This window comes from Erythrolamprus reginae, chromosome 6 (assembly GCF_031021105.1).
Source record: "Erythrolamprus reginae isolate rEryReg1 chromosome 6, rEryReg1.hap1, whole genome shotgun sequence".
Taxonomy (NCBI): domain Eukaryota; kingdom Metazoa; phylum Chordata; class Lepidosauria; order Squamata; family Dipsadidae; genus Erythrolamprus; species Erythrolamprus reginae.
In genome coordinates, this window is record NC_091955.1 from 67166680 (window position 1) to 67177768 (window position 11089).

Genomic DNA, 11089 nt, shown 5'->3' on the forward strand with positions numbered 1-11089 from the left:
ACTTACTCTTTGCATACATGTGCACGGCTTCAAAATGAGCCTAAATGGAACGACAAAGAGCCAGGGCAGGTGACCCACAGGTTCCCGCTACCGGTTCGCCCGAAATGGCAGAATTCCACCTCTGCGTCAAACCCTTCAGGGAACCCATTTCCCCAAACTCTGGAAATGTTGAGAAATTTCCAGCATGGTTTTTTAAAAAAACAAAAACAACCCCACCCCCCTCAAAATGGTTTTACACATTTGAATTTTAAAACTGATGAATTGAGTTGCTTTATTTGGGACTTAATTTTGCAACATCCAAGACATTCAGTCTAAGGCCCAGAGATTGGCAACAACACTGTTTAATGCATAATATGTAATCACAGAGTTATAATAACTGAGCTTCATTGGAACAAAAGCTTGAGCTCTGGTATTTGTTGTAAATAGTCAAACAGCTGCTTAAAACATGTGAAACAGTGTTTTATTAGGACTGCAAACTTTGTTTATTTGGCATTGCTTGCTAGCAAATGGATCTCAGTTGTAATTGGTATAGAAATTACAAACCCTATTGGTTTATTGTTTCTAGGATTTTACAAGAATGGGGTGTCAAGCAAACATATTAAAGCTAATCCTATCTTCCTATATTTGTATAAATGTGGTAGGTGGAGAAGAAAAGTCATATAACTTTTCTCTTCTTGCCTTTGCTTTCCTTTCCCTTCATGAAAATTATGGGCCAGTTTTCTGCCACTGATTATCAAAGAAAAATGCTTAATACAATATATATATAATGGGTACACAAATAATGTCTATGATAATTTCCACTGATTTCTAGCAATCTCTATCTCAAAATATTTCACCTTCAGGAGGAGAGCAAAGGCAAGAAAAGGCAGATTTTTGAGGTTTTGACAAATGCCAAATTGATTTACATTTAATTGATCCGGTCATTTAAAACACAAATGACTAGTGAACTAATCACTCTACAATCAATGTTATAATAACAATCAAAGCATGGCCAGAAGCGCTTGCCTTGGCCTCTAAATAATGCCATCACATCCCACTTCCCATCCAATAGTATTTGAAAAAGCTTCTACTATGCCTTGAGTCAAATAAAAGAGGTAAGCATTCCCAAGTGTAAGAGCTAGAAAAGCTGTTAATGACATTTCCATTTCATCTGAACCTGATACAGAAAAAATTCCCTGCTCCTTTGGCCATGCCTTAATGAGAACAGTGCATTCCTATTTTTCTGGTGGATTTTGTTTTCGGTTCTTCTTTTTCTCCACATCCTTCTACCTTCTTCTTGCAACATTGCATTCAAATACGCGCATGTTTTTATATACTTATATTATATAGATGTCATACCTGTGATGGGTAAAAACATGCTTTTTTTTTTTTGAAAACTTAGACTGAGCTACAGCAATGTGTGGCCAGGTACAGTTAGTTTTAAATAATAATGTGAATTGAAGCTCAGAATATTTGTGGTTTAATCTCTCAATTTCTCTCTCTCTCTTTCTCTAATTTATAGACCTGCCCATCTTAATCTCATGACCTTGGGCAGCGAACAGCAGTTAAAAACATAAAGCAACAATAATATCATACTAAAGATTGGCAGCCAAGATAAAAACCATCATACCCATCAATGCAGGTTTGATTTGATTTGATTTATTGGATTTGTATGCCGCCCCTCTCCGGAGACTCGGGGCGGCTAACAACAATAATAAAACAGTATACAAAATAATCCAAAAGTAAAAACGATTAAAAACCCATTAATATAAAAACCAAACATACATACAGACATACCATGCATAAAATTGTAAAGGCCTAGGGGGAAAGAGTATCTCAGTTCCCCCATGCCTGACGGCAGAGGTGGGTTTTAAGTAGCTTACGAAAGGCAAGGAGAGTGGGGGCTATTCTAATCTCTGGGGGGAGTTGGTTCCAGAGGGCCGGGGCCGCCACAGAGAAGGCTCTTCCCCTGGGTCCCGCCAAGCGGCATTGTTTAGTTGACAGGACCCGGAGAAGACCCACTCTGTGGGACCTAACTGGTCGCTGGGATTCGTGCAGCAGAAGGCGGTCCCATTTTGATTCCATGCCTGGTGGCATATTCTTCAAAACCATCCAAAAGGTTAACAAGGTTGGGGCTAATCTAATGATGGTCCAGTTAGATGACAGTTTCTAATAAATGGGATCATGCTGGACCTGCCAGGATATACATAATCAGTAAGCAATGATCCCTCAAAATCTAACCCTATGCCATGGAGGGTTTTATTCTTAGGTACATAGACAAACAGACCATTTAGGATCTTATTGATGAAAGCAAAATCCACTGATCTAATTGCTAAACAAGAAATAGCCAAAATAATTCTTCATGGGTTATTTGAGGAATAAAAAGATTCATTCTGTTTGTTTGTCTGTGTATCAAACAGAGATTTTTCCCCTCTCTGGGCAAGAGAGAGAAAGGGAGGAAAGAGTTCACTTTTATTGAGATCTCAGCAATCTGAGATTTGTTTAGTTAAAATTTAATTTAAGCAATAATATTTTGGGACCCTGGGAAAACCAACTGTAATTTGAATGTATATATAGTATAGCAAGCTTCTGGGATGGGCTTTACAGTCCCATTAAACAGCCATGGTGGTGCAGTGGGTAGAATGCAGTACTGCATGCTAACTCTGCTCACAGACAGAAGTTCAATCCTGACCAGCTCAAGGTTGATTCAGCCTTCAGTTCTTCCAAGGTCAGTAAAATTAGGACCCAGATTGTTTGGGGCCACATGCTGATTGTGTAAACCACTTAGAGAATGTTGTAAAGAACTATGGGGCAGTATAGAAGTCTAGGTGCTATTACTATTAAACAGTTAGTTGATTGTCTCAGGTAGTAGATGCTGAAAGACAGGGAACAAAGTTGCATGTTGAAGTAATATTGTACCTGCCTTATATTTCCCTTCTTCTGATATACCTGCCTCTATTTCCCCCTGTGGAAACAATGATCAACCAAACAGACAAATTTTGAGCATTTTGAAATGCCAGATAATAGGTTTTCTGTTCAAGACTCCAAAATGCTACTTAACTCAACAGCCCTGCCCACTTGCAGCGACTTAGCAGGAAATATTGTCTCACGTAATAACACAAGCCACTTAGGGATTATGTTAAGCAATTGAAAAATTCTTGATTAGATGAGGCTGATTGGTCTCAAAGTTAGTGTTGGGCTCAAACTGGTCTCAATGGCTATCCCCATTAAGAAGCAAGGTTCAGAATGTGTTGAAGAGGTAGTTTCTCTTCTTTACAAAAAGCTTGCAATAACCCAGCATAGATTTGGGCAGTCTCGTTATTGCTGGATAGCAGAAGTTTATCCTTCTCTACCCTTTGTTGATCAAAAGTAAAACATTGTCCTGTATGGGATTTTTAAAGGGGAGGGATGCTCTCCATTGTTAAACATAGAAACATAGCAGTCTGACGGCAGAAAAAGACCTCATGGTCCATCTAGTCTGCCCTTATACTATTTTCTATATTTTATCTTAGGATGGATATATGTTTATCCCAGGCATGTTTAAATTCAGTTACTGTGGATTTATCTACCACGTCTGCTGGAAGTTTGTTCCAAGGATCTACTACTCTTTCAGTAAAATAATATTTTCTCATGTTGCTTTTGATCTTTCCCCCAACTAACTTCAGATTGTGTCCCCTTGTTCTTATGTTCACTTTCCTATTAAAAACACTTCCCTCCTGGACCTTATTTAACCCTTTAACATATTTAAATGTTTCGATCATGTCCCCCCTTTTCCTTCTGTCCTCCAGACTATACAGATTGAGTTCATTAAGTCTTTCCTGATACGTTTTATGCTTAAGACCTTCCACCATTCTTGTAGCCCGTCTTTGGGCTACAAGAATGACATTTTAATAACATGACATTTTAAAACAAAACAATATGCCATTAACACAGTATCTATGATAATTTTTTGAAGATGACCTCTGGAGATCAAAATATTACCTACCCAATATATGATAGCCCCAATCTGAAAAATAAAACTGCCACAGAAAATGCATCTTACAGATGTAACATGTGGTGTAGCTTGAGCCATGGAAAGACCAGGGTGTACCAATCTCTCACAGTTTCATTTAATCCTGGGTGTTTGTTCTGTGAATAAATTGAAAAAGATTGTATACAAATGGAAATTGATCTTATTGCAGAAAGATTAGAATTTGTACAAGTGTATGATGTAAAATTTTCCCACTTATACAATCTTTGAGGAACATCTTTCCGTTCCATTTCAGTGAAATTGATTACAAACAATTATCCTAAATAAAAATTTCACGCATTACAAGGCTTGGTAGGTCAGTAGAAAAACATGTTCCAGATGTGCTTTTCGTGTTTGTGTGCCTTCAGGTCAATCTTGACTCCTGGCAATTGTCTGGACAAGTCCTTGCAGTTTTCTTGGCAAGATTTTCGGAAGTGGTTTGCCATTGCCTGCTTCTTACGGCTGAGAGAGAAGTGGGGAGGAGCTGGCCCAAGGTCACCTACTTGGCTTTATGCCTAAACCTGGATTAGAACCCCTGGTTTGTAGCCCAGAGCTTGTAGCCATTACACCAAACTGGTTCCCAGCTGAATAAAATACATAGTTGTTTACAGTTGCTCATGCCAGTGAATTTTACATAAAGGCGTGATTATGGCAAAAAGCTTTGTTGATGTGCTAATTCTGCTCATAATATGAGACAGAGCTTTGACTATCTGAGTGCAGCATTCTTGCTAAGTTCAAAAGAAAATTGTTGTTTAAGTGGGTATGATTGTTTTTTTTAATAATACTGGATTTTATAGACTGGTACATTTGGTGTTAAGTATGCAGTTCAAGGTTCTAGGAAAAAGTCAAAGGTTCTAGGATTTGCATATTCTTTACTGATTGGTTGGCCGCTTTGGCGCTAAAAATTGTATCAATGTCAAGTTGCCTGTTGCTGGGGCTGGTTTGTATAAATACTGTGTTTCGCGGCATTTGCTTGTTAGCGCACCAAGAACTTGTTATAAATAATCCGTGAGAGTGTATTGTTCCTCTCAGCTAATAAACAAAGATAACTGTTTCAACCAAGTCTGAGTTATTACATTTAGTTTTTAAATTAATTGGATTTAGACGATTATATTATATAGTTCTTCTTTTTTATGTGTTGTAAGCCACCCCGAGTCTTTGGAGATATAAATCGGCATATAAATCCAAAAAAATAAAATAAATAAAAATGGCTTCTGATGTTTCTGGTAGCATCACCTATTGTCTTAAAAGTTCTCACTGTTCCATTGCAAAATTTCTGGTCAATCTCCTTCCAGGGTCATGGTAGAGCAGCTTTCAACATCTCCTCTTTGCTGATCTTCCTTCCCATCTGCAATGCTGTATCTGATAGTCATTAATGAGTTTCTTTTTTAAAAAACTGTTCCTAAGCACATTTATTCAATTAGTAAGTTCTTGATTTGCAAATACAGTTATTATACAGTAAGGTACATTTATTTATAATGATATATCTGTATATATATATCAATATATGCTGAGGTGGTATTTGTTATCATGTGATCTGCTGGTTATCAATTTTTCCCTTTCCTATCTCTCTCCTTCCTTCCTTCCTTCCTTCCTTCCTTCCTTCCTTCCTTCCTTCCTTTCTCCCTTCCCTATCTCTCTCCTTCCTTCCTTCCTTCCTTCCTTCCTTCCTCCCTTCGTTCCTCCCTTTGTTCCTTCCTGCCTGCCTGCCTGCCTGCCTGCCTTCCTCCCTCCCTTCTCTCTCTCTCCTTCCTTCCTATTATCAATTGATACGATCCTGATTATTTAGAATTCTCCTTTTTAAAACATCGGTCACTTACCTTTCTTCCTGTTCCGTCATCTCTCCCACCTCTTTAAGATTACTGAATGAAAGTGACAAACGGCCTTTCATTGAAGAAGCAGAGCGGCTAAGGATGCAGCACAAGAAGGACCACCCTGACTATAAGTACCAACCACGGCGTCGGAAAAACGGCAAGGCTGCCCAAGGAGAAAATGATGGCCAGACTGATGGGGAAGCTGGAGGAGCTGCAGCTATTCAAGCCCACTATAAGAATGCCCATTTGGACCATAGGCATCCTGGAGAAGGATCTCCCTTGTCTGATGGGCACCCTGAACATTCTTCAGGTTAGTTCATAAATTTAGCCAGCAGTCAGATCCACAGCAATCTGAATTCTAGTGGCATGGTAAACCAGGAACTGCCTAAATAGAGAGCAGAATTAGGAAAACCACCATTTATTTTTCTGACAAAGCTGGACATTTAATTGAATTGGCATAGATAAGTATCATAACAAAAGAGTGATATCACAATTGCCACAGCCCACAGCCCTCAGCCCACAATTACATCTTGCAATTGTGCTTTTTTAACTGATTACCAGACTTCCTTTCTTTCTTTCTTCTTTCTTCCTTCCTTTCTTTCTTTCTTTCTCTTTCTTTCTTTCTCTTCCTTCCCTTCCTTCCTTCCTACCTCCTCCTTACATCCTTCCTTCCTTCCTTCCTTCCATTTTCACATAAAGCTCTTCTGAAGCCACCCCAAGTCTGGAAGGGCCTAAATCAAATAAAGCAAACAAATAAATGACTAAGCAGTCTGTGTAATGAAGGTAAATAAGTTAATTAAGATACTGGTTTGTCGTGTTTCATTTTTCATGGAGTCAAACTCTGGTAACCTGGAAAGGGTCTAATCCGAATATAACGTTGCTATGAAAGTTATATTTGCATAAATGGAACAGTTTGCACACACTCTGTCTCTTTGTCTCTCTCTTCCCTTTCTCGTGATGTCAACATTACAGGTCAGAGCCACGGACCTCCCACCCCACCAACTACACCGAAGACAGAGCTCCAGGCGGGTAAGGCTGACTCTAAACGGGATGGGCGCTCCCTTGGGGAAGGAGGAAAGCCCCACATCGACTTTGGCAATGTGGATATCGGGGAGATCAGCCACGAGGTGATGTCCAATATGGAGCCCTTTGATGTCAACGAGTTTGATCAATACCTTCCACCAAATGGACACGCTGCTCACCCAGGCCACGTGGGGGGTTATGCCACCGCTGCTGGTTACGGCCTCGGTAGTGCCCTGGCTGCAGCCAGCGGACACTCCGCCTGGATCTCCAAGCAGCATGGCGTCTCTTTGTCTGCTGCCACATCCTCCGTGGTAGATGCGAAGACACAAGTAAAAACAGAGGGCTCTACTCCCGGGGGTCATTATACTGACCAACCCTCCACTTCCCAGTTAGCTTACACATCCCTCAGTCTGCCCCATTATGGCTCAGCTTTTCCCTCTATATCCAGGCCCCAGTTTGACTATCCTGATCACCAACCTTCGGGACCCTATTACAGCCACTCTAGTCAGGCTTCCGGTCTCTACTCGGCCTTCTCCTATATGGGGCCCTCCCAGCGTCCTCTGTACACTGCCATCTCTGACCCAGCCCCTTCCGTGCCACAGTCCCACAGCCCCACACACTGGGAACAGCCGGTGTATACAACCCTCTCGAGACCCTAGGGAATGGGGAGCAGTGACCAAAGCAGCAGCGGAAAGGCTCCAAAGAATCAGCCCCAGAAGATGAGCCTCCAAGTTCCAAGGCCTTTCGAGTTCATCCATTCGCCAGAATTCACAGAATATCCGGGGATGTCTATCATGACCACAGTTACCGATGCCTCACCAGGCTGGAGGAAGGTTCCCAACCACCCACCCCCCTACTCCCAGTCCTTGAGTGGCTTTCAAGATCCCGTAGGCCTTCCAAAGGAGGGTGATTCTAGGCATGGAGCAACAAGTCACGGTTGGTTTTGGTAAGGCAGATTCATGGTTTAAAGTAATTACCAGAAGAATAAAATTGAGAGATAATTCCTCCCTTCTCTCCCCCCCTCCTTATCCTCAACTGTCCAAACAATCCGTCTGATATTTTAAAAAAAGAAACAAATAACCATAACCTTGACACAGTCCGTGGCTAGAGCTGGGCACACTGTGGTGGATATGTTTCAGGAAAAAAAATGCAGTGATGCAGCTGTTGTGGACAGAGTTCTAGGACATTCGTGCTTCAGAGTTGCACGCGCATGAAATTCAGTTCTCCATTGGAAGATCGCCCTGCGCTTGCTTTTCCTGTTGTACGTGGCACCTCCGTTTCCGCCTATCTATTCCATCGCCTCTCTGCTGCCTGGCTCTCTTAAGACTTAACTACACAGCACATTGGACTCAGGAACTGTATGATATGACCTGGCCACCTTTGCATACCCCTTGACCATAAATGGCAAAGCAGATTGAATTTTCCTTCTTGGCAATGGACGTTTTGTATTCCTAGTCTGTTCCCAGTACTTCCTGGTTCCCTTCTAACTCTCCCAACTCTCTTTCTAATAGTCAAAAAGATATCCTGCCAAAGCCAATGTTTCTTTTTTTCTTCTGGCACGCTTGTGAATGTGTTTTCCATGTGTGAGTGTGTATATGTGAGTGTGGGGAAATTGAGGCAAGAGAGCAAGTCAGTATGGTTTTTCCTAGATGCTTAATTAGAGAACAAAATTGCCATAGCATTAAACGTGTTATCATTTCATGAAACGTCTCAAGATGTTTGGGTACCTGAGGCCGAATGTTCAAATAGTATCCAGGAATGGTAACAAGATAGTAAAAATATTAGCAGATAATTTGCTGCCCTTCATTCACCAAAATCGGCTATGAATGGAGGACTGCGTTACCATGCCTTTTGGCCACAATGTAAAAGCATGAAAACATCAATGCACTAGAAACAGCAGACACTATGCACGTATGTGAGAAAATGTCATTACTGGCTGTAGCGGTGGTTCTCAATCTTGGCAACTTGAAGATACATGGACTTCAATTCCCAGAATTCTCCAGCCAGCATCTTCAAGTTGCCAAGGTTGAGAAATGTTGGGCTATTGTATTGTATGTTACCGTTACGTTTTGTTCTTCCCAACACTTTTAGATTGAGACAGCTGAGGCTTACCTGCCCCGAGTTATGAACTTATATATGCTTACTTCCATGTTCAGCTATGGATAATTATCTTTTCCCTATGGTATTTGAAAAAAACATGTAGTATGGCTGTATCTCTTATAATCTATTAACTGCTATGCACCCTTATTTATGCAAGTAGCACATCTTTTCCTGTCCCCAATGCTACAAACTTAAGTTGTCCTAGCATCATTAACTTTGCATCAAATGTATGGAGTAATAAACTTAAAATGTTTTAGCTATGTACGTCAATGTGTGTTTCCTATTTTGATCTATGGTCTATCTCATATCCCTCCAAAATTGACCGAGAAGAAAAAATCTAGTATACTACATATAACTTCTTGTCCATAGATTTCTCCCTGTGCATTGTTAACAGGTGTCTTTTCACACCTAGTCAGAACTACAATTCCCACTTTTTTCACCCAGCAATGGACCAGATGAGGATTGTTGGCCTTTCTGGTTAAACTTTCCAAGCATACTTTTTACTGTATTTTTCAAGTTGCATGGTTGTGTTAAACCCAGTTGGGATGACCAGAAATATCTTGTCATCTTTTATAGCGCTTTCACTACATTTGCTATTCTGAAGTCAGTTGCCTCTGAAAATGAGGTAACATCTTTAATTTCCAACGCGGTCGCTTTCTCCTTCGAGCTCTACCATTACTGGGGCACACATCCTGAGGGGAAGAAGGTTTAAGAACTTCTACTGCAATTGATAAGTCTATTCTACAGAACTGTATGCAATCCTTTTGTGGTCCACATTCTATAAATCAACTGCATCACATTTATGAGGACTCTTTTTATGATGCAGCCAAACAGATTCTAAATACAGTGGAACCTCATCTTACGAACGCCTCTTCTAACGAACTTTTCGAGATACGAACCCAGTGTTTAAGATTTTTTTGCCTCTTCTTCCGAACTATTTTCACCTTACGAACCCAAGCCGCTGCTGCTGGGATGAAGGGGTTTCTTTTTTCCCCCTTTTTTGAAGAAAGAAAAGGGAGGGGCGGCTTGGAGGGGGAAAGAGTTTGCATTTTAAAAAGTAGGAGAACAGCGTGCTTGCACAGGCACTGAAACGGTGTCTTTTGAAGAAAGAAAAGGGAGGGGCGCCCCCCTTGCCTTTCTTCCTTCCCACTCATCCTTTAGCCTAGCCTTGCTTCTTCCACCCGCCCCCTTTAGCTGCTCCTCCCTGCCCTCTGTTCGCCTCCCTTCTAAAGTTTGGGATTTTCCTGAAGGATTTGCACACATTATTTGCTTTTACATTGATTCCTATGGGAAACATTGTTTCGTCTTACGAACTTTTCCCCTTACGAACCTCCTCCTGGAACCAATTAAGTTCGTATCATGAGGTACTACTGTACTGTATATATTTTAAAGTGAGATTAGAATAATACCATCCTAATTCAATTTATCCATCTGGTTTACCATCCCACTTCGATTTGCAATTTGCGATTTGAGAGAAACTGTGTGCCTTCTTCATCAGGCAGCAAAAAAATTATTTCTACCACCACATATGCCATTTCTATTGGGAATTACAAAAATGGACTTTCAAGCTTCCCATCCCTGAAACCAACTGACCCTTCCTGATTTCTCAGGTAGGTACTTAACAATCAGGAGGAACAAATTCCCACTTTCGTCCGATCCTTCAACTTTCTTTCATTCCACAAGTTTCCTAAGATTATGAATAAAAAAATGATACATTTTTCAGCCTGAAATATCATACCAAAACCAAAGGGTTGCAGCGTCAGAAAACGGAGATATGTAGCCAAGACGGTACTTAAAATTCAGAAATTGCCATATTTTGCATACCAGGGTACCTTTTGACTTATTCTGTGTGGGGGCACATGAAAAATGCAATGGTGGGTGGATTATGCATTTGGCTTGACATTATCTCCCTTGACTCTGATGGAAATCTTTGGCTCTAGGCCTCTGTTTAAATGTCTAGCCAAATGCTTTAAATTCCGAAAAATTGGCTCTATGTTTACCATGGCACTAGGAGTTATTTAACCAGATGACTCAATGATCACTAAGCAATCTGGTTTGAAATTTCCTAGGTAAAGGGAGAGTAACAAGAGGAGGTCAATAGCAAAGTGATAAAATCAATGCAATTACCTTTCTTCAGCTGACCAACCAATCAGCAAGATATACT

The 11089-nt window shown here is 40.8% G+C and overlaps 1 protein-coding gene across 1 annotated transcript in view; it reads left to right on the plus strand.

The window, feature by feature from the left end:
* The window catches only part of SOX10 (SRY-box transcription factor 10), a 35900-nt gene extending 26711 nt beyond the window's left edge, over window positions 1-9189 (plus strand). The window contains exons 3-4 of the mRNA XM_070754814.1: window positions 5847-6112; window positions 6775-9189. Of these exons, the coding sequence (XP_070610915.1) occupies window positions 5847-6112; window positions 6775-7484 (976 nt within the window). The 3' untranslated portion in view covers window positions 7485-9189. The remainder of the gene's footprint in view (window positions 1-5846; window positions 6113-6774) is intronic.
* The last annotated feature ends 1900 nt before the right edge of the window (window positions 9190-11089 follow it).